This window comes from Sapajus apella, unplaced genomic scaffold (assembly GCF_009761245.1).
Source record: "Sapajus apella isolate SASKATOON/1434 unplaced genomic scaffold, GSC_monkey_1.0 scaffold92, whole genome shotgun sequence".
NCBI lineage: Eukaryota > Metazoa > Chordata > Mammalia > Primates > Cebidae > Sapajus > Sapajus apella.
In genome coordinates this window covers 6,512,306-6,534,811 of record NW_022437032.1, presented here as the reverse complement: position 1 = coordinate 6,534,811, position 22,506 = coordinate 6,512,306, and the positions used below count along the sequence as shown (strand labels likewise).

At 48.8% G+C, this 22,506-nt stretch overlaps 1 protein-coding gene across 1 annotated transcript; it reads left to right on the top strand.

The window, feature by feature from the left end:
- Positions 1-1,763: 1,763 nt before the first annotated feature.
- Positions 1,764-19,257, top strand: LOC116535134 (translation initiation factor IF-2-like). The gene is made up of 4 exons (XM_032255942.1): positions 1,764-1,798; positions 1,872-2,416; positions 14,638-14,832; positions 19,093-19,257. Exons 1-4 carry the CDS (start codon positions 1,764-1,766, stop codon positions 19,176-19,178), a joined length of 861 nt encoding a protein of 286 aa, XP_032111833.1. The 3' UTR covers positions 19,179-19,257.
- Positions 19,258-22,506: the final 3,249 nt, after the last annotated feature.

Here is a 22,506-nt window from a genome sequence, read left to right as displayed (position 1 = left end):
GTAAGAAACTGCCAAACTGTCTCCCACAATGACTATACCATTTTGTTTTTCCACCAGCAGTGAATAAGAGTTCCCATTGCTCCGCATCCTCACCAGTGTTTAGGATTTTAATCCTTTGAATAGGCATGTAGTAGTATCTCATTAGTATTTTCATTTGCAATCTCCTAATGACATGTGATGTTGAGCATCATTTCATATGTTTATTTGCCATCTTCTTTGGTTGAGGTTATCTGCTTAATTCTTTTGCCTTTTTGTTTTTTGTTTGTTTGTTTGTTTTTGAGATAGAATTTTGCTCTTTTTGCCCAGGCTGGTGTGCAATGGTGCAAGCTTGGCTCACTGCAACCTCCCCCTCCTGGGTTCAAGCGATTATCCTGCCTCAGCCTCCGGAGTAGCTGGGATTACAGGCATACGCCACCATGCCTGGCTATTTTTTTTTTTTTTTAAGATGGGGTTTCGCCATGATGGCCAGGCTGGTCTTGAACTCCTGACCTCAGGTGATCCACCCACCTCAGCCTCCCAAAATGCTAGGATTCCCAAAATGCTAGGCATGAGCCACCGTACCCGGCTATTTTTTTTGTATTTTTAGTTGAGATGGGGTTTCACCATGTTGGTCAGGCTGGTCTCAAACTCCTGAACTCAGGTGATCCACCTTCCTTGGCCTCCCAAAGTGCTGGGATTATAGATGTGAGCCATAGTACCTGGCCTCTTTTGCCTATTTTTAAATGAGGTCTTTTGTCTTCCTGTTATTGAGTTCTAAAAGTTCTTTATATATTTTGGACAGCAGTTTTTTATCAGGTGTGTCTTTTGCAAATAATTTTTCCCAGTCCGTGGGTTTGTCTTCCGATTCTCTTGAGTGATGTGGCATTTTAAAAAATAAAATTATTTTAAGTTTAAAAAGCAAGTCCATTTGGCCAGGCACGGTGGCTCACACCTGTAATACCATCAGCTTTGGGAGGCTGCGGAGGGTGGATCACGAAGTCAGGATATGGAGACCATCCTGGCCAACATGGTGAAACCCTGTCTCTACTAAAAATACAAAAGTTAGCTGGGCGGTGGCGCGTACCTGTAGTCTAAGCTACTCGGGAGGCTGAGGCAGGAGAATTGCTTGAATCCGGAAGGCAGAGGTTGCAGTGAGCCAAGATTGGGACATTGCACTCCAGCCTGGTGACAGAGCGAGACTCCGTCTCAAAAATTAATAAATAAAAAATAAAAAATTAAAAAAGCAATTCCATTTAAAGAGAAACATCCGGGAAATAATAACCAAGGTGGTAGGAATATGGTGAAAAAAATGAAAGAGTCCCAAAGGGACTCAGGGTTGGCAATACTAATGACACATAGAGCCTGGTTCCCTGGCAATTATTATGGCTATTACTAGTATTTTAATAATATTAGCAGTTACTGTTGATATTTTGCTATTGTAATTAATAACGTAGTGGCTATTACTGTTATTATTGCTGTACCAATACACCATTGTTATTCTATCATGATGCAGTATATTTCCTGGATGACCTCTGTATCGCCCTGTCTTCTAATGGGGAACTCTGCAAAGTTGTTGAGGTTATTATGGCCATTATCTTGGGATTTCACCACTACAAAGAGCTGCCCAAAGTTTGGACGGTACGAATCAGGGTGTTACCAGTTCGGTGACAGGTAGGAGGTGGGTCCGAGGAAGGATCGGGTCTGGGAGCTTCCGCTTCCAACTCAAGGCAGGCTGTACAGGATCTGTCCCCGTTGGCGTCCTGGTACCCAGCCTGAGCGCGGCCATGGGCCCGCGTGGCGTGGAGCAGATCCTGTCCCCGTGGCTCGCCCTGGCCGCGGTGGCCGCGGAGGCCTGGGAGCTGGGTCCGCCGGGCTTGCTCCAGCCCTGGCAGGGCTGCGCCGCGCTGGGCCGCTGCTGCTCCGGCCGTGACCCGTTGTGTGTCGCCCGCCTGCCCCCGCGCTGCTTCTGCGACCAAGAGGGCGGCGCGGCGCGGGACTGCTGCCCAGACTGCCCGCGTCTGCCCAGGTGCGCCTGGGAAAGGGCAAGGCACTAGAGGAGCGCTCCGAGCAGAGGGGAGCTGGGGAAGGGGATGCGCGGAGGAAGGGAGCCCAGCACCTAGGGGGGCTCTGGGCTTGGAGGCGGCACACGAGCATGGGCGGGACGCTTGGGGACTGGAAGGGTGCGCCGCGGGGCAGACCGAACGTGCAGGGGGTCGCGCGGGCAAGAAGGGACTCAGACGCTCAGGACCCAAAGGGGAAGCACAGGCTGTGGCGTTGCGAGAGGAGGAAGACGCGCAGGGTATGAACCTGGGCACGCTCATCTCGGGGGACCTGAAGGAGAGGGACTCGTGGAGAGTTGAGGGGTGTTTTGGAGGCGAAACGCAAGGACCGCGCACAGGACTTGAAGGACTACAGGAAGGTGGGGGACTCGGCCCAGGTATGGGACGCAGCGGGTGGAAGGGAGATGGGCGCAAGAGGCGCAGGCAGGAAGGAGAGCACCTGGCGCTAGGGAGGAAGGGACGCACGCGGTGAGGGGTGGGGGGTCGTGAAGCTTGGAGGGCTTCGAGGGGAGGGAGGCTCTTGGGTTGAGGTCGGGTGCCAGATTTCGCAAATCAAAATACAGCATACCCAGTTAAACTCGAATTTCAGATAAGAAAAATGTGTCCTAAATATTGCATGGGATATACTTACCCTAAAAAATTATTGGTTGTTTTTCTGAAATTGAAATCTAACTAGGAATCCTGTATTTTATCTGAGAGCCCTAGCTGGGGGATGGGCGTGGGGCCACAGAACTGCGAGGGAGGAGGCGGTCGTAGGCTTCTTTCAGGCGGAGGGGTCACAAGGTGAATAGAGAAGGTGACGAGAAACCGAGGAAAGGGCTGACACTTGGAGTGCAGGGGTGGAAGGATGCTCAAAGCGGAGGCGGAACGGGCTGAGTGATTCCAAAACTAGGGTGCCCAAGCTGGTTAGAACTCCGACAGGCTGGGCCAGAGGCCGAGGTGCCTGATAGATACGCAGGGTGAAGTCCCTTTGTGGTCCGCGTGCTGGTGGTGGCCACCAAAGGAGTTCAAGCACTCCTCTCGAGTGGTAACCAAGGCGCTCTGAAATTAGGAGCTATTTTAGTTGAGTCATTAGTGGAAAGGACGCTGCCTCACCCCCACCCCCTTCTTCTAGAGCTGGAGTCTTGCTCTGTCACCCAGGCTGGAGTGCAGTGGTGCGATCATCACTCGCTGCAGCCTCGGAGTCCTGGACTCCAGCGATCCTTCTGTCTCAGCATTCCAAGTAGCTGGATGACAGGCACCCACCACCATGCCTGGCTCTCTCTCCTTTTTAAATCCCAGAAGTAAAGTTTTCATACCCACTGGAGACAAAAAACTCTAAATTCTGTCACCCTGTAAAGTGGATATGACCCAACTTTCTAATGTCAGGGAGGAAAGTGCTTGGGCTCCTCTACCCTGTGATCTCACTAGCGCTTCCTTCAGGAATTCATGTTTAAAGCTTAAAAAAAAAAATTCATAATGGGTGAGGCACAGTGGCTCATGCTTGTAATCCCAACACTTGGAGAGGCTGCGGGAGGATCATTTGAGGCCAGTAGTTCACGACCAGCCTGGGCAACACTGGGAGACCCAGTCTCTAAAAAATAAAATAAAATAAAAATTAGCCTCAAGTGGTGGCGCCTGCCTGTAGCCCCAGCTACTCAGGAGGCTGAGCTGGGAGAATCTCTTGAGCCCAGGAGGTTGAGGCTGCAGTGAGCTATGACTGCAACACTGCACTCCAGCCTGGGTGACAGAGTGAGGCCATGTCTCAAAAATAAGTAAATATACCTTGAGCTTTGGTTCAAACCTGAAAATAAAATAAATAAAAATGTAAGAGACCTAACATCTATTAATCAACTACCCCTCTGTGCCCAGGAACTGGGCTGGATGTCTGCTTGAAACTAAATACATTCTCCTAGCCCTCTGGGGTTCAGGTATGTAATAATGTCCGTGTTTAGCAGCCAAGAAAAGCAAGGCTCAGAGAGGGGAGGGCTTTGGCCAGTCAAGGATTCCTAGCTGGTGGAAGAGCTGGGTCTGATTCTGAGTCTTCCAGCTCCTTGCTGCCAAGAGTCACCAATGTTGGAAAATCAGGCAGCAGTGAGATGTAATTTTGGATGTGGTGTCTTCTCAAGCCATAGGCAAGTAAGAACTCCTTCCAGATTAAATTTAAGGAAGGACTGCCTGGGAGTGCTTTTGTATGGGTTGGCTTTCCACATTCAGAGCCCATGCAGCTGCAGGTCTGTGCAGATTGGAACTGAAGTCCTGGGTTAGCACCACCCACAGGGGCTCCCCTGCCACAGCGCAGGAGTGGGGGCCCCAGGACTGGGGGTCCAGGCAAAGGCATCAGTGATACTTTCCCACAGTCTGACCGACGCCTACAGAATCACACAATGTCATCCTCTCCCAAGAGATTTCCTTTCTATATGGAGCTAGGGCTGGAGGATCCAGGAACCTTAAAGCTTTGCTTTCACCTTTGTTTTGCTATTTTGGGATCCGCCCCCTTATCTGGGGGAGGGACTTGTGAACAGGCAGAGAAAAGTTCACTTTCCATCTCCCAGGGGAGCAGGCAGGAGGGGATGTGGGGACCAGTTAGGAGGCAAAAGATGGAGAGAACTATTTGCTTTATCCATGAGCTGTTTTTAGGAGATACGGTCGACTGCCTTCAGTGATTGAGTGTAGTAGAGGGCAATGTTGAAGATGACTTAAAATACAAGCAAACAAAATCCCCAAACAACAAACCTAACATTTACTAAATACCAAGTGTCAGGACGGCACTATTTTAAGTGCTTTCAGTAAATTGTCTCATTTAAGCCTCATAATAACTCTATGAAACAGTGTTATCATGTCCATTTTACAGATGAGGAACTAGGGCCCAGGGAGGTTAAGTGACCTGTTCTGGGTTGCACAGCTAGTAAACAGCAGATCTGGGATTTTTTGAACTCCAGCAGTCTGACTCCAGACATCAATATTGTGTGGCAGCTCACAGATGAAAGAGACTCAGAATGTTAGGAGAGGGAAGGTTGACTTTACAGGTGAAAGGGGACATCTTGACATCTTCCTCCTTTAGTTAAATTAAAACTCTTTCTTTCTTTCATTCATTCTTTCTCTCTCTCTCTCTTTCCTTCCTTCCTTCCTTCTTTCCTTCTTCCTTTCTTTCTTTCTTTTTCTTTCTTTCATTCTTTCTCTCTCTCTTTCCTGCCTTCCTTCCTTCCTTCTTTCCTCCTTCCTTCCTTCCTTCCTTCCTCCTTCCTTCCTTCCTTCCCTTCCTTCCTTCCTTCTTTCTCTCTTTCCTTCTTTCTTTCTTTCTTTCTTTCTTTCTTTTCTTTCTTTTCTTTCTTTTCTTTCTTTCCTTTCTTTCAAGACAGGGTTTCACTGTGTCACCCAGGCTGGAGTGCAGTGGTGCGATTATGGCTTACTGCAACCTCTGCCTCCCAGGCTCAAGTGATTCTCCTATCTCAGCCTCCTGAGTAGCTGGGCCTGCACGTGTGGGCCACCATGCCCAGCTTTTTTTTTTTTTTTTTTGCTATTTTTTTTGTAGAGATGGAGTTTTACCATCTTTCCCAGGCTGGTCTCGAACTCCGGGGCTCAAGCTATCCTCCAGCCTCAGCCTCCCAAAACTGGTGTCAGTCACCATGCCCAACCTCAGTTAAAATTGGTGGCCACCTACTGTGCTCAGCTCAGCTAGAAGCACTGGGGCTGGAAGCAAGGCTGGAGGAGCTCTGGTACCCCTCCAGCTTACTGTCTATTTTTGGGAGACAAGGTAGTTGTGAAAGGAATAAATAATTTCAGTCTGAGCAAGGTGAAGCTTGGAAATGATTGATGAGGATGGGGTGGAGGTGGGGAGAGAGTGGGGCTGGAGTGATTAGTAGGGCCTTGAAGGATAGACACCACTACATTTTCCAAGTTATTTACAGAATGTTTCCATGTATTTTATATGTCTTAAATCTCATCTCAACCCTGTATGGGTTGATGTCCCCACTTAACATGTTTCCTGTAGAGTTAGTACTCTTAGGGTTGTGACACAATTTAACTTAAACTGACAAAGACATTTATGGCTTACGTAACTGAAAGACAACCCAGGGATGCTGGAGCTTCAGGCATGACTGGATTCAGGGGCACCAAGGATGTCATCAGGACTCTCTTTCCATTCTTTGGCTTTTCTTGTGTTAACTTCATTCACAGGCATGCTGTCACCAAGTGGTAGCAAAGATATTGTTCAAAGATATTAGCTCTAAACTGCCATCCCTAGTGGATTAAGAGAGCATCTTTCCCCAGTTCCAGCCAAAATCCCAGGGCTGGTTCTCATGGGCCCAGTTTGGATTAAATGCTCATTGCTGACCCAATCAATCACTGAGCCTAGGGAGAAGGAATATATTAACTGGCCATGTCGGGGTCACATGCCTCATACTAGGAATGAGAGGGTGAGATCAGCCCCGTCCAAACCATGTGGATTGAGAGCGGGGAGGGTTTGGGTCCTCAAAAGGAAACTGAGGTGGTGTTACCAGAAGCTGGGGAAAGGAGGCTGGGAGGGTATTACTGAGCTGTGGGAGACCTCGTGCTTTGGGAAACTTTGGGTAAAGTATGCTGAGACAGTAAATAGGAGGAGGGCGCAGTAAATAACTGTGGACGAGTGGCAGGAAAATCTAGATTTTGAGGCGCTGAGCTTGGGAGAGTCTCCATCTATAATCCACTATCAAAAAAGGCCTTTTGCGAATCCCCCCAATAATTAATGGGAACCACTGAGGGATTTCAGGGGACAGGCCAGAAATGTATTCTAGAAAATCCTTTTGGTAGACAATGAGGAGGGCAGTTGTAAGGGGGCTGGGCAGGGAGGTTCGGAGGAGAAAGTGGGGTTTGAATAATGCAGAAAGACATTCCTTGCCTGGGCACGGTGGCTCACGCCTGTGATCTCAGCACTCTGGGAGGCCGAGGTGGGCAGATCACAAGGTCAGGAGTTTGAGACCAGCCTGGTCAAACATAGTGAAACCCGTCTCTACTAAAAATACGAAAATTAGCCGGGTGTGGTGGCACGTGCCTGTAGTCCCAGCTACTCAGGAGGCTGAGGTAGAATTGCTTGAACCTGGGAAGTAGAAGTTGCAGTGAGCCGAGACTGCACCATTGCACTCCAGCCTGGGCAACAAGTGAGACTCCATTTCAAAAAAAAAAAAAAAAAGAAAACAAAAGATGTTCCTTGATGGGCCTGGCCTGTCAGGGTGGGGTGCAGCGATTCTAAGGGGTCTGAGGGAAATGTGGTTGGACCTCGGCAGGCTCAGCTGGCACGAGGTTATCTGGGTATTGAGGACTCAGTGAGCAGCCTTTAATACCCCCTCCCCCTTTCAGTAGGGCAGGGAAACTAGAATTTCTCCGTTAGGAAAAGGGGGCCGGGCTTTGCTTTGGGAAACACCGCTATCTGGTGGTGCCTCTTTGCAATGTCAGCCTGTGGTTGTATTTCCTTTGTTGTTGCCAAGGCAAGATTTGCTCCCTCAGTGTTCACTGGCACGTCACTTCCTGAGTTGCTGTGTGCCAGGCCCTGTGCTTGGTGATGGGACACAGCAGGGAACATGACAAATGAGGACCCCATTGCTGTGGAGCTGATGCTCTAGTGGAGGAGGCAGACTCAGCGCCAATAACCACAGATGTCCTGAGTTTGTGATCCTGGGCCTATGTGAGGGGTGATGATGGTTCCCTGTCACGTGCGTGCTGCCGGTGAGACGGGCAGAACACGTGCAGTGTGGTGTCTACCTGCTTATCTCAAACTCTCTCACCTGCCTGGTAGGCAGCGCAGGAGATCGTGGTGGACTTCAGAGCTCCCTCTTGGTCCAGCTGTCTGGCTAATGCCTGAGTCTGGTCTGCAGTCGTCCTGCCAGGCTTTTTAGACACTTTGTGAATTCTTCCAGTGACGCAAAACTCATTCTTCTAGCAGCTTGATCTACTGTAGATAATCCTTTCTCTACTGGGAAACCTCAGGGGCCATCATGTTTCTGTCCTCACCCCCCACTCAGATGGACAGGCAGCCAACCCTTTGAAAACTTCGGTGTGACCAGGTCACTCCTCTGCTCAGAACTCAGCGATGGCCTTTCATCATGCAAAGAATGAAATCTGAACTCCTGACTGGGCGCGGTGGCTCACACCTGTAATCCTAGCACTTTGGGAGACCAAGGTGGGTGAATCATTTGAGGTCAGAGGTTCGAGACCAGCCTGGCCAACATGGTGAACCCCCGTCTCTATTAAAAACTCAAAAAAATTAGCTGGACGTGGTGGTGGGTGCCGGTAATCCCAGCTACTGGAAGGCTGAGGCAGGAGAATCACTTGAACCCAGGAGGCGGAGGTTGCAGTGAGCCAAGATTGCACCACTGCACTCCAGCACGGGTGACAGAGCGAGACTGTCTAAAAAAAAACACAAAAAACTGAAATCCTTACAATAGTCACCAAGGCCCTGTATGCTGTCTCTGTCCCCTCCCTGTCGGATGTCACTCCTATCACTTTCCATCTGGCTTATTTTCCTGCAGTTACACTGGCCTCCTCACCGTCCCTCTGATATCCTACCTTGACCCTGCCTGAGCGACTTTGCACTGCCTGTTCTCTGTGCCCAGAGTAATTTCCCTGAGATTCCTACATGGCTCCTTCATCACCTCCTTGGGGTCTCTGTTCAGATGTCCTTTGTCCTGGAGGACTTCCTTGACTCTGCCTAAAATAGTTTCTTATTACCCAACCCTTGTCACTCTTCATTTTTTTCTTTTTTCCCTGCCTCTCCCTCAGCCCTTGTCACTCTTACCCTGCTGTTTTTCCTCAAAGCACGCATCACTAGTTGAAATTACATGGTTACATGTTATTGTTTATTGCCTGTTTCCCCCACTGAATGTCAGCTCCTCGAGGGCAGGGGCTGCACTTGCTTTGCTCATCTGTGTTCCCAGCACCCAGGCCAGTGCTCTACACACAGTAGGTCCTAAATTGTTGTTGAATGAATGCATAAAGACCTCTGTACTGAGCATTTACAATATGGCCAGTGCTTTGCATTCACCATTGCAACAAATTCGAGACAGTGGTTAGAATTCAGGTTATCTTGGGTCAACTTAGGGATTCTGCCTTTTTTTTTTTTTTTTTTTTTTTTTGCTTTTATTGCCCAGGCTGGAGTGCAATGGCCCCATCTCGGCTCACTGCAACCTCTGCCTCCAAGGTTCAAGCAATTCTCCTGCTTGATTACAAGCAGGAGTAATCTCCTGAGTAGCTGGGATTACAGGCATGTGCCACCACGCCCGGCTAATTTTGTATTTTTAGTAGAGATGGGGTTTCTCCACATTGGTCAGGCTGGTCTCGAACTCCTGACCTCAGGTGATCCGCCTGCCTTGGCCTCCCAAAGTGCTGGGATTACAGGCGTGAGCCACCGTGCCTGGCCAGAGGATTCTGCCTCTTTTTTTTTTGTTTTTTTGAAACGGAGTTTCGCTCTTGTTACCCAGGCTGGAGTGCAATGGCGCGATCTCGGCTCACCGCAACCTCCGCCTCCTGGGTTCAGGCAATTCTCCTGCCTCAGCCTCCTGAGTAGCTGGGATTACAGGCACGCGCCACCATGCCCAGCTAATGTTTTGTATTTTTAGTAGAGACGGGGTTTCACCATGTTGACCGGGATGGTCTCGATCTCTTGACCTCATGATCCACCCGCCTCAGCCTCCCAAAGCGCTGGGATTACAGGCTTGAGCCACCGCGCCCGGCTAGGATTCTGCCTCTTAAGCCCCAGTGGGCTCATCCCTGAGCTGGGTTTGACAATAGCGCAAACACATTAGGAGTTGAGCTCCTGGCAAGTGACTGATGGTACCCGCAGAAGGGCATCATGGAAAACAAGGGCTCTATTCACAGAGGTGGGGGCAGCAGTATAGCACAGGAGGAAATGGTGTAATGGAGCCAGTGAGAGCAGGATCCACAGCCGAGGGTCCCCTTCCCCAAAATGGGGGACAATAAACAGCTTGCTGCATCTCCTCCTGCCCTCTGTCCTTCTCATCCCTGCTGGTGTTCTTTACTGGTTCAATGCTACTGGCAGCCATGGAGAGGCTGGGAGATGCACAGGCTTGCTGAAGGCTGAGTACAAATAGGGAGTGCAGAGCTTCAGAAGACTGTTGTGTGAATTAAATGAAGTCATGTATGTGACTTGCTTGGTTTAGCACCCAAAGCACAATGAATGGGGTTATTAGATGGACGATGAAAGCAATTAATCATTCTTAGGTTTTCACACACTGGATTTCTTCCTCCCTCCTCCTTCCTGCCCTCCCTCTTTCTGTTTCCTTTCTTCTCTTGTTTACCTTCCTTCCTTTTTCCTTCCTTCCCTCTGAGCATTTCAATTCTGCTAAGATGGGCAGATTGAAGGACTGTTTGCGCCAAGAAAAAAAATTTAAACCTCTGAGATTTATGCAAAGAATACCTGCCTTCCTGACTTGCCAGAGGCCCTGCTGCTTGACTTCAGCACAATAACGCTGTTCCTTCGTCAGCGATGCACACGGTTTTTTCCCCCTTCTCATTTTCACATTGCTGAACTAGGACATGCCTCATAGCTGGGAGTGCTTTTCCAGGAGACAGAACTCATCTTTCTTATTAAACGCTGTGTCTCCAGCACCCAAGACAGTGCTGGGCTCTGCAGATGCTCGGTAAATGTTTGGGGAATGAATGAATTAATTCTGACAGTGGTAGCCGCCTTGCATGTGCAGGGAATGTGTGTGTGCCACTGCCGCTGACAAAACTTGCTGGCACATCCGTAGAAAGTCTCTCATCTCACTGGGGAGGTGCCCAGATTCCGCTTCTGCCAGACCGCCTTTCCCTGTCTGATTTCCTCCAGTCCTGACTTGAAATGAAGAAGTGGCGCTCCCAGGGGTCACATCAGAAAATACCGCCTGTGGTAGACACGTGGAGCACCCCAAGGATGGGGACCCCAGCATCTTCCTTTTGTGATGATGAAATATTTCAGACATATACCAGTGTAGAGAGACAATACAACAAACCCTTGAGAAAAGCTAAGAAACGAACCTTGACAATTGCCACTGGAGTGCCTGTTTCCCTCCCGCGGTCACCTTCTTTCTCACTCTCCCCAGAGATAACCACAATGCTGAATTTGACATTTAGACTTCGCATGCATATATGGATGTGTGTGTGTGTTTATGTACATAAATATACACAGTACATTCTTTTTTGACACAGAGTCTCAGTCTATCACCCAGGCTGGAGTGCAGTGGCGTGATCTTGGCTCACTGCAACCTCTATCTCCCAGGCTCAATCGATCCTTCTGCCTCAGTCTCCCTAGTAGCTGGGACTACAGGCGTGCACCACCATGCCTGGCTAGTTTTTGCATTTTTCTTTTTTGGTAGAGATGGGATTTCACTATGTTGTCCAGGATGGTCTCAAACTCCTGGGCTCAAGTGATCCTTCTGCCTCAGCCTCCGAAAGTGCTGGGATTACAGGTGTGAGTGATGGCGCCTGGCTACAGGACATTCTTGTGATTCACAGTAGTTATTTTCTGTAAAGTTGCCATGAATACTGAATTAACCAATGGCCTCTATGAGAAATATGTACACACATATCTCACATAGATTATACTTTTTTTTTTTTTTTTGAGATTGAGTCTCGTCCGGCCACCCAGGCTAGAGTGCAATGGCACAATCTCGGCTCACTGCAACCACTGACTCCTGGGTTCAAACTTTTCTCCTGCCTTAGCCTCCTGAGTAGCTGGGATTGCAGACGCACGCCATGTCCAGCTAAATTTTGTATTTTTAGTAGAGATGGGGTTTCACCATGTTGCCCCGGCCGGTCTTGAACTCCTGAGCTCGTGATCCACCCACCTTGGCCTTCCAAAGTGTTGGGATTGCAGGCATGAGCCACCACACTGGCCAGGTTATGCTTTAGATCCTAAAAACAACTCATCCTGGTCAATTCCATTTTCTTCATTTTACAAGAGAGTGTTAGGAAGTGTTAAAGGACTCCCAAAGTGCCCCATTAACAAGTGCTGGAGTTGGGATTCAAACCCCAGCCAACTGGCCCAGCGCTGGAGCTGCTTGCACTGCAGAGACTTGCCCCGACTGTCTCTGTCCACTGGTAATGGCCTTATGAGACTGGAACAAGAAGACAGAGTGGGGCCCTGTTTGACTTCAGCTTGGAATGTGCACATTGAGAGACTCACATTTTTCACTAATCTCTGCTTGTCTGTGAGTAACTACAAATGTGCTGCAAGTATTGATTTTAGGGTTAAAAATAATTTTAACAGGGCTTGTTGATAATATGGCGGCTGGAGCTGCCTGGGCATCCCGAGGAGGCGGTGGGGCCAACTTCCGGAAGAAGGGTCTCTTTTCGCGCTAGTGCGGCGGCGCCTGTGGACCCGGAAGTCCGGGCAGGTTGCTGCATGAGGGGAGCCGGGACCTCCCCGCTCCAGTTCCCCCTGCACCCTCCGCCCCGACCCGGGGGCCCCGCCACGTCCTTCTTCCGGCGGAAAGTGAAAGGCAAAGAACAAGAGAAGACCTCAGATGTCAAGTCCATTAAAGATGTTTAATTAGCACCCACTAGGGACTGGGCACTGTTCTCAGCTCTGGAGAAAATGGCAGTGAACAAAATGGACAAAACCATAGACCTTGTGGACCTCATGCTTTAGTGTCGGGAGGAGACATTCAGATGACAAGAAAGGACAGCCCCATGGACCTCCCAGGCCTACAGCGCCCTGACATCAGTTGTGACATCATGCAAGGACTTCAAAGTGCGCATCAGATCTGCCACTGCCCTTGCCATCCCGGGCAGGAGAGAGCAGTATGGGTCTGTTGACCAGTATGCTCGGATAGGATCTGGAACGCATTGGTCACTGGCTTACAGAAGAGCGAAGACACCACAGCCTTTTTGGAATTCAGGTACTGTGCTAGCCTACAGACCCAAATCTGCCAGGCACTCATTTACTTCCGGAGCTTGGCCAGTGCCTCAGTCTTGCTTTGTATCAGAGAAACCCTTGAACTGAATGGGAATATGCTCCAGTCCTATATCCTACAGTTTCTAAAATAAGGAGCAGAGGGAGATGACACTGGAGCACCCCACAGCCCCCAGCAAAGAGACCAAATGGTCAGAATGGCCCTGAAGTGCATGGGCAGTGTCCAGGCACCAACTGGAGACACAGCCAGAAGGGCCATCATGGGCTTTGTAGAAGAGATCCTGGCCGTTTGTTTTGACTCATCTGGATCACAAGGGGCACTCCCAGGGTTAACAAGTCAGTGAAGATTCCACCATACTTTCTAGGTGCCTGAGCTTGAGCATAAGATGTGTGGGATTTCATCTTAGGGGCAGAAACAGTCCATTCACTATTTATTTAGAATGACTTAGCAGCAATTTAAATTTTCGCAGAAGGCTCAGCCACCTTGGGAGTGGCTCCACAGCACTGACCATGGTCAGACTTGTTGGAACCTCTGACCTGTGCATCCAGGAGCCGAGGAGTCGGGTTGTATTATGGGCCAAGCAGACAGGGGGGGCTTTGAGGGCGTTTAGTCTCAGGAAAAAAAAAAAAAAAAAAAGGCAGGAGGATTTAGGAGTTAGAATGTTGTATATTGTGTCTGTAGTTTTGTAATAAACTAATGAAAAACAGCGTGTCCACAAAAAATAATAATAATAATAATTTTAACAAGCGAAATAGCAAATACAGAATCTGTGAATAATGAGGCCTGGCTGCATATGTATGTATTTACTATACCTGTAATGAATGCCTAGATACTTTATAGTACCCTTTTGCAGGTTTAAAAACTGTGTATACGCTGGGTGCGGTGCTCACACCTGTAATCCCAGCACTTTGAGGGGCTGAGGTGGGTGGATCACTTGAGGTCAGGAGTTTGAAACCAGCCTGGCTAGTATGGAGAAACCCTGTTTCTGATAAAAATACAATGAATTAGCCAAGCTTGGTGGTGGGTGCCTGTAATCCCAGCTATTCAGGGGACTGAGGCAGGAGAATTGTTTGAACCCGGGAGGCAGAAGTTGCAGTGAGCCAAGATCGCACCACTGTACTCCAGCCTGGGCAACAGAGCCAGACACCATCACAAACAAACAAACAAGACTGTATATAAAAAGCATCACATTAGACAGGTGAATCCTTTTACAAGTAATTTATTTCCTCTCCAGGTTGTCGACAGTGTAGCTTTCGAGTAGCTTTCGTGTCGACAGTGTAGGTTCATTTCCACTGCTGCAGAGGAATAGTGTTTATTAAGCAGCTGCTATGTTCCAGGAACAAATGCTTTGTATTTCGTATTTGGTTGAACCTTTAAGGCCCCTTCCCAATCAGTTAGCTACTATTCTTATTCCCATTTGACAAAAGAAGAAATTGAGGCATCAGTTGCCCTAAGTGCTTAGGAAATGTTTATTGAAGGAATGAGTGATGGAGGCGACCTAAGTGATCATCAATAGGATGATTGGATCAATGTGGAATTCTAAGTTTAGGTGGACATATGAACAGCTGTCATAGGGAAACTTTCAAGGAAGGCATGGACTCAGGTTTGCAAGAGTTCTAGCACTGGGTGTGGTGTTTTGGGGATTCAGCTTGTGGGGAAGGTGGAGAAGACCTGGATGCTGGCCAGCTAAACCCCACAGAGGTCTCGCCTGAAGACACCACTTTCTCTTCCAGCGGTCTCCTGCGCTGTGTCAGAGTGGAGTGGCTGGAGTCGCTGTGTGAAGCCCTGCCAGGCCTCCTACCATGTATGCCGGAGGCGTGTCCTGCAGGAGCTGAGGAATGGGGGTGTCCCCTGCCCCCCGCTGGAAGAGCAGGTGGGCTGTGTGGAGTACTGGAGCCACCAGGGAGTGGAGTGCCAGCAGTCCTTGAGTGAGTGGGGGTGGGGCCCAGGGGTGGCTTTCAGTGGGAACAGTCAGGCTGGACGGCAGGGCCCTCCATGAGTTCCTGGGTGGGGTCTGAGTTTGGGGTGGGGCTTTGCCTGCCTTTGCCCTGATCCCCCTTCTCTTTTTGTGAATGAGTTCAGAAGCTCTGACCTCCACCAGGCTTCTCAGTCTTCTTTCTGCTCCTCTTCCTGTGTGAATCTGTCAGGACTTTGGATGCAGGTGACAGGAGACCCAACTTAATCTGAACTGAGCAAACATGGGTGGCTCCTGTAACTAAGATTCCAAGGACTGCATTCAGGCATGGCTGGATCCAGGAGCTCAAACAATGTTGCCAGGAATCTCTCTCCATATCTTAGCTCTGTTTTCCTCTCAGTTGGCCTCATTCTCAGGCAGGCTTTTCCCTCTAATGGCCTTTGACAGCTTCAGGCTTCCCTCCAACCAGCCTAACAGCTGAAGAGAAGACCCCTTTCCCCATAGTTCCAGCAAATATCCTAGAATAGAGTCTCATGGATAAAGTGCTCCCTTTGAAGCTGCAAAGGGGACTCACCCCCACCTGAATGAGAGTAGAGAAGGGGTGTTCTTACAGGACAATTGTGGAGAATGGCTGCCTGGCAGGGAAAACAACAGATGCCTGCTGCATTGCTCACCCTGATCAAGGTCGCTACAAAAAATAGGCTGCCATTTTTATCGCCACAAAAAGTGGTGATGCCCATTTTATTTTATTTTAAAAATATTTATTTATTTTTGAGAAAGAATCTTGCTCTGTTACCCAGGCTGGAATGTGCTGGCATGACCTTGGCTCACTGCAACCTCTGCCTCCCAGGTTCAAGAGATTCTCCTGCCTCAGCCTCCCGAGTAGCTGGGACTACAGGTGTGTGGCGTGTACTACCACGCCTGGCTAATTTTTTGTATTTTTAGTAGAGACGGGGTTTCACTGTGTTAGCCAGGATGGTCTCCATCTCCTGACTTTGTGATCCACCCGCCTCGGCCTTCCAAAGTGCTGGGATTACAGGCATGAACCCCTACACCTGGCCAGTGATGCCCATTTTATAGCTGAAGACATTGACCAAGAGAATGAAAGTGATTTTCCTAAGGGGTAGAAGACAAGCAGTAGGACTAGAATATCCTTTTCCAATCTCTTCCCATGCTTCAGCCTGGTGGGGAGGGAAGACTGTTCTGAAACACAGATCCCACCATGCCGTCACTCTCCTGTTTTAAGTTCTTCAGTAGCTGCCCATTGTCCTCTGGCTGAAACCCAAACTCCTCATGGGGCATATAGATTCCACGTGTGCTGGCTGTTGCCTTCTGAGACCTGGTTCCCCTGCTCATTCTGCCTGTGTTTTAAAGGATCAGGCTGGGTGTGGTGGTGAGCACACCTGTAGTCCCAGCTACTTGGGAAGCTGAGGCTGGAGGATCACTTGAGGCCAGATGTTTGAGGTTTAATGAACTATGATTGCACTACGAGACGAGAAATTGTCTCTAAAAATCAATCAACTAACCAACCAATCAATCAAAGGGCCATTCTGACTGATATGTGGACAGCAGACTGAAAGGGGTCAGAGGGAATCAGGGACCCCAGGGAAGAGATGGCTGCAATGGTTCAGGCAAGAGATTGTGGTGGCTGAACTAGGGAGGTGGCAGTGGGGTGATGAAAAGTGGGAATATCATTTCCTAGGCTTGAAATGTTCCTCCCTACTCCCTGCCACCCCCATCCAGCCATTCCTGGATCATCACTTACTGTAAAGATGTCAGTTTCCCCCAGGAAGATTGGGAAGATCACCCTGACTTGCTAATATGTGCCAAGTACCTCACCACATGACCTGACTCTGTGAGGTCAGTGTTACTATTCTCTTCTTACAGACAGGGAAACTGAGGCTCAAGGAGGCTACAAAGCTTGTCCAAGTCACATGGCTATTGACTAGAGAACCAGGTCCTCCCATCCTGATCACCTACCTACAATCTTTTGTTGTATTGTTCTTTTTTTTGAGACAGGGTCTTGCTTGTTGCCCAGGCTGGAGTGCAACGGTGTGATCTTGGCTCACTGCAACTTCTGCCTCCTGGATTCAAGCAATTCTCCTGGCTCAGCCTCCCGGGGAGCTGGGATTACAGGCATGCACCACCACACCCAGCTAATTTTTGTATTTTTAGTAGAGACGGGGGTTTCACCATGTTGGCCAGTGTGATCTCAAACTCCTGACCTCAGGTGATCCTTCTGCCTTGGCCTCCCAAAGTGCTGTCAGAATGTAATAAGTTGATATATGATGAGCACCTGGCTCATAAGTGCTCAATAAACAGCAGCTGAATTATTTTCCTTGCTCGCTATTCCAGCCAGGAGGCTCTGATCTTTATGACTGATCCCTTGAACCTGCTTTCAAAACATCTCACCTCTGTATCTGAGTGCTTGTCCCTTCACAACAGCATGAGTAATAGCTGAATCACAGTAGCTAACAATGTCAAGCAAATTACAAAGGGAAGAAACACTCGCTGAGCACCTGCCTTGTGCCAGACCCTGGACCAATGTTATGTTGCATTCTGACAATCACCCCAGGATGTAGGTACTAATATTACCTGCATTTTGCTGATAAGGAAAATGAGGCTCAAAGAGGTGCAGAAACTTGATCAAGGTCACTCAGCTATAACAAGGGGACCTGGGACTAGAACCTGGGCTTAGCTGCGGCTCTCCTTACTGCTCTAGGTGACACCGAAAGTACCACTACAGCTGTTGGAAGAGGGAAGGGAGGCTGTGTGTTAGGGATTCCTAAGGAATCACCAACCGCTTGTGAATTGATTATCACTTATCCTCTTCTGTGTTCTCCTCTGAACTAGAAAGGAAGAAACTTGGAAGCTGGCCCAGTAAAATAATTTTATTCATTCATCTATCCATCAATCCACCCCCATACCTCCTTTCTCCCATCTTTCCATTGTTCCATTCACTCATTCATCTGTTCTCCCATCCATCCATCCGCCTATGCATCTACTCATCCATCTAGCCATTTCCACTCATCTCTCTTCACATCCCTTCTTCCATTTTTCTATCTTCCCATCCATCCAGCCATCCATCTATCCGTCCATCTCTTTATTCATTCACCTATCCATTCACCGTCAACTCTCCATCCATCCTTTCCATTCACCCTCTCTTTCACCCATCCATTCTTCTACTCATCTCTCGCTCTCCTTTCTTCCATCCTCCCATCTTCCCACTTATCTACCTTTTATAATCCATTCTTTCTTTCTTCCATCATTTCAGCTATCCATCCATTTATTCATTCAGTCCTTGACTTTAAAAATTTTATTTTCTTCTTTTTAAATTAATTTTTTGCCTTTCCTATGGTGCTGATAGTTATTGATTCTTTTATCTTTTATCTTTATTTTTTTTTTTGAGATGGAGTTTCACTCTTGTTGCCCAGGCTGGAGTGCAATGGCGCAATCTTGGCTCACCGCAACCTCCACCTCCTGGGTTCAGGCAATTCTGCCTCAGCCTCTCAAGTAGCTGGGATTACAGGCATGTACCACCATGCCTGGCTAATTTTGTATTTTTAATAGAAAAGGGGTTTCTCCGTGTTGGTCAGGCTGGTCTTGAACTCCTGACCTCAGGTGATTTGCCTGCCTTGGCTTCCCAAAGTGCTGGGATTACAGGCGTGAGCCACTGAGCCTTGCCTATCTTTTTTTGGGGGTGGGGGTGGGGCAGGGACAAGGTCTTGCTCTGTTGCCCAGGCTGGAGTGAAGTGGCGCAATCATGGCTCCCTGCAGCCTTGATCTCCTGGGCTCAGGTGATCATCCCCTCTCAGCCTCCCAAGTAGCTGAGACTACAGGTGCACACCATCACATTTGGCTAATTTTTGAAGGATAAGGTTTCACCATGTTGCTCAGGCTGGTCTCAAATTTCTGGGCTCTAGCAATCCTCCTGCCTTGGTCTCCCAAAGTGCTTGGATTACAGGCATGAGACACTGCTCCTGGCTAACTATTAAAAAATCATTCACTTATTCATTCAGCAAAGCATTCATTCAAAAAGAATTTTTGAAACCACTATACACCAGGCTCTGGAATCTCAGAGATAATTATGGTCCTGCTTTCAGCACTATAAAGGGCACTGGTAGGGATCATCTACCCAGTTTAAAGATCCTAGAGTCTCCTTAGGGCTGTCCTGTAAGTGACTTGGATACCAGAGGTACCGAGCTTGGTGTCCCTATGGTGCCATAGCCTGGGATGTCGTCCTACCTAACTCTGTTTTCTTCTTGACCCACAGTCCCTACTTTGATAACCAGAGGCAGCTATGGGAAAGAGCAGGAAAAGCAAGATATTCCCAAGAAACAGGCAACAGCAGATAAGTGAAAATCAATGAACTTGAAGTCAAACTAAAATTTATGAACATATTTCCTTGAACTAAATTTATTCTTTTTCTTTTTTTTTTTTTTTTGAGACAGAGTCTTGCTCTGTCACCAGGCTGGAGTGCAGTGGCACAATCTCGGCTCACTGCAACCTCCGCCTCCCGGGTTCAAGCAATTCTTCGCCTCAGCCTCCCAAGTAGGTGGGACCACAGGTGCGTGCCACCACGCCCAGCTAATTTTTTTGTATTTTTAGTAGAGATGGGGTTTTACCATGTTGGCCAGGATGGTCTTGTTCTCTTGACCTCATGATCCACCCGCATTGGCCTCCCAAAGTGTTGGAATTACGGGCGTGAGGCACTTTTCTTTCTTTTTTGTTTTGGAGATAGAGTCTTGATCTGTCACCCAGGCTGGAGTGCAGTGGGGCGATCTCAGCTCACTGCAACCTCTGCCTCCCGGGTTTAAGCCATTCCCATGCCTCAGCCTCCCGAATAGCAGGGGTTACAGGCACGAGCCACCACACCCAGCTAATTTTTGTATTTTTAGTAGAGGTGGGGTTTCTCCATGTTGGCCAGGATGGTTTTGAACTCCTGACCTCAGGTGATCTGCCTGCCTCTGGCTCACAAAGTGTTGGGATTACAGGCGTGAGCCACTGCGCCCTGCCCTAAATTTCATTTATCATGACTTTCACCTACTTTGATAACATCTATATCTCCCCATTTGTCACCCTGTTACATCTGCAAGCTCATTAACATGGATTTCTTGTTTTTGAGATGGAGTTTCACTCTTGTTGCCCAGGCTGGAGTGCAATGGCACAATCTCAGCTCACTGCAACTTCCGCTTCCTGGGTTCAAGTGATTCTCCTGCCTCAGCCTCCCAAGCAGCTGGGATTACAGGGGCATGCCACCACGCCCGGCTAATTTTGTACTTTTGGTAGAGATGGGGTTTTTTCATGTTGGTCAGGCTGGTCTCGAACTCCCGATCTCAGGTCATCCACCCGTCCACCCACTTTGGCCTCCCAAAGTGCTGGGATTACAGATGCAAGCCACCGTGCCTGGCCCAACGTTGATTTTTAAGTCCTCAATAATTAGTCTCCATTCAACTTCATTCATTCATCCATTTATTCAACTTTGACTGGTGACAGGTACTGTGCTAGGCCTTGGGGCTATGGCAGGGAATAAAAAAGAAATACTTGATCCTCATTGAGTGGACAGTCTAGTGGGGGAGAGAGACAAAAAACAAACAAATAACATGTTGGGGCCCAAGTGCCGTGGAGAAGATGAAGCAGGGAAGGGGTGGGGGTGCCAAGGACATCCTCCCTGAGAAGATGACATTTGAACTAAGAACTGGAGGAGGAGATTTGGGGGAAGAGTGTGCCTGGAAGAGGGAAACAGCAAGTGCAAAAGTCCTGGGGCAGGACCTGCCTAGTGTGTTCAAGGATCAGCAAGAAGGCGGGTGTAGTTGGAGTGCAGGGAGAGAATAGGAAATGAGGTTGGAAAGATCATGGGGCAGGAGGTAGATCCCGTGGGGCCTGTAGGCCGTGGGGAGGAGTTGGGCATTTTCTCTCATGCTATGGGAGTCATGGTAGGTTTTTTTTTTTTGGATGCAGTTTCGCTCTTGTTGCCCGGGCTGGAGTGCAATGGTATGGTCTCAGCTCACCGCAACCTCTGCCTCCTGGGTTCAAGCTATTCTCCTGCCTCAGCCTCCCAAGTAGCTGGGATTATAGGTGCCTGCCACCATGCCTGACTAATTTTTGTATTTTTAGTAGAGATGGGGTTTCACCATGTTGGCCAGGCTGGTCTCAAACTCCTGACCTCAGGTGATCTGCAGGCCTTGGGCTCCCCAAGCGCTGGGATTACCGGCATGAGCCACCATATCTGGCCCATGGTAGGGATTTTAGCAGAGGAGTGACACAATCTGACTTAGGTCTTTGTAGGATTCCTTTGGATCCTACTTGGAGAATGGATAGAGGAGAAGCAGGGGGGTAACTCGGGAGACCAATGAGGTGGCAAGGGCAGCGGTCCAGGCGAAGGAAGAAGATAATTTGGACCAGGGTGGTTTTGGCGTACCTCGTGAAGGATGGATTGTGTGGGTTGGCGACAGATCAGCGTGTTGCAGGATCGCAGAGCTGAGGTCAAGCTTCCAGGACAGCGCCTGGCACATGATAGGTACTCAGTAAATATCAGTTGAAAGAATAAGGTCTGAACTAAGTCAGTGGCAATGGAGATGGACAGGAGAACTAAAAGAGATAGGATTCTTTGGATTGCAAGTGACAGAAACTTAGCTCAGATCGCATCAAGTGAAAAGGAGAAGTATTGGTTTAGATAACTGGGAGGGAAGTTCTGAAATGACATTACTTCAAGCTGGGCTGGCACCAAGAGTGCATGTAAGGCTGTCAGAGCTGGCTCTTGTCCCCTCTCGTTCTGTCACTTGCTCTATGGGTTGGCTTTATTCTTAAGCAGGCTCTTTCCCTGTGGTGGTGAAGATGAGCATCTTGGAGACATTGTGGGGATAAGCAGCCCCACGTCCTCCCAGTTCAGTAACCCCAAAGGTGTCCTCTCGGAAGTCTCTGTGGATCATATCTGGAGGAGACCCTGATTGGAACTGCTTGGATCCCGGCCCATCCCTGAACCAGTCGTCATGGCCAGGAAGATGGGGAACTCTGGCCGCTCAACTCTAATCATGTGTCTGCCTTAGTGGCAGCTGTGGGAGCCACGGCCAGGCTGGCTGAGTGATGACCCCTCCAAGACCATAGAGCGATGTCAAGAATTTTTCAAACAAACTGCCAAAAGGGGAAGAGAAATTGTGTGGGGAAGAGAAATTGTGTGGGGAAGACGCAATTTTCAGTGATCACAGGCATCTGGTAGGACACAGATTCCCAAGGGGCAATAGGGGCAGATCAGAGGAAGGGACTAGGGACGGGCTTTGCGCTGCACCTGGAAGAAAACCTTGGGGCCCTCTGGCCACCAGGGGACAGCAGCTTCACAGAGTCATTCCCGAGTCCTTGACATGTGGCATCTTCTCCAGCAGGGGGTGCTATTTACTGCTCCTTGTAGAAAACATTGGGTAGAAGTATAATTTTGGCAAATTCTGGGTCTTATTTCAGATACCCTTGAATGGGGAGCTTCTCTTTTAAATAATTCTTATTGAAAATCTTTTTTTTTTCTTTTTTTTTTTTGAGACTGAGTGTCACTCTGTTGCACACACTGGAGTGCAGTGGCATGATCTCAGCTCACTGTAACCTCTGCCTCCCAGGTTCAAGCAATTCTCCTGCCTCAGCCTCCTGAGTAGCTGGGACTACAGGTGTGAGCCATCATGCCTGGTGAAGTTTTGTA

Excerpts from the sequence above, each read along its gene's own strand:
- LOC116535134 (XM_032255942.1), top strand. The coding sequence starts at position 1,764 with ATGGGCCCGCGTGGCGTGGAGCAGATCCTGTCCCC. Across the intron at positions 1,799-1,871 it reads GTGGAGCAGATCCTGTCCCC|GGCTGCGCCGCGCTGGGCCG; the intron begins GTGGCTCGCCCT and ends CAGCCCTGGCAG. Across the intron at positions 2,417-14,637 it reads AGGTGGGGGACTCGGCCCAG|CGGTCTCCTGCGCTGTGTCA; the intron begins GTATGGGACGCA and ends TTTCTCTTCCAG.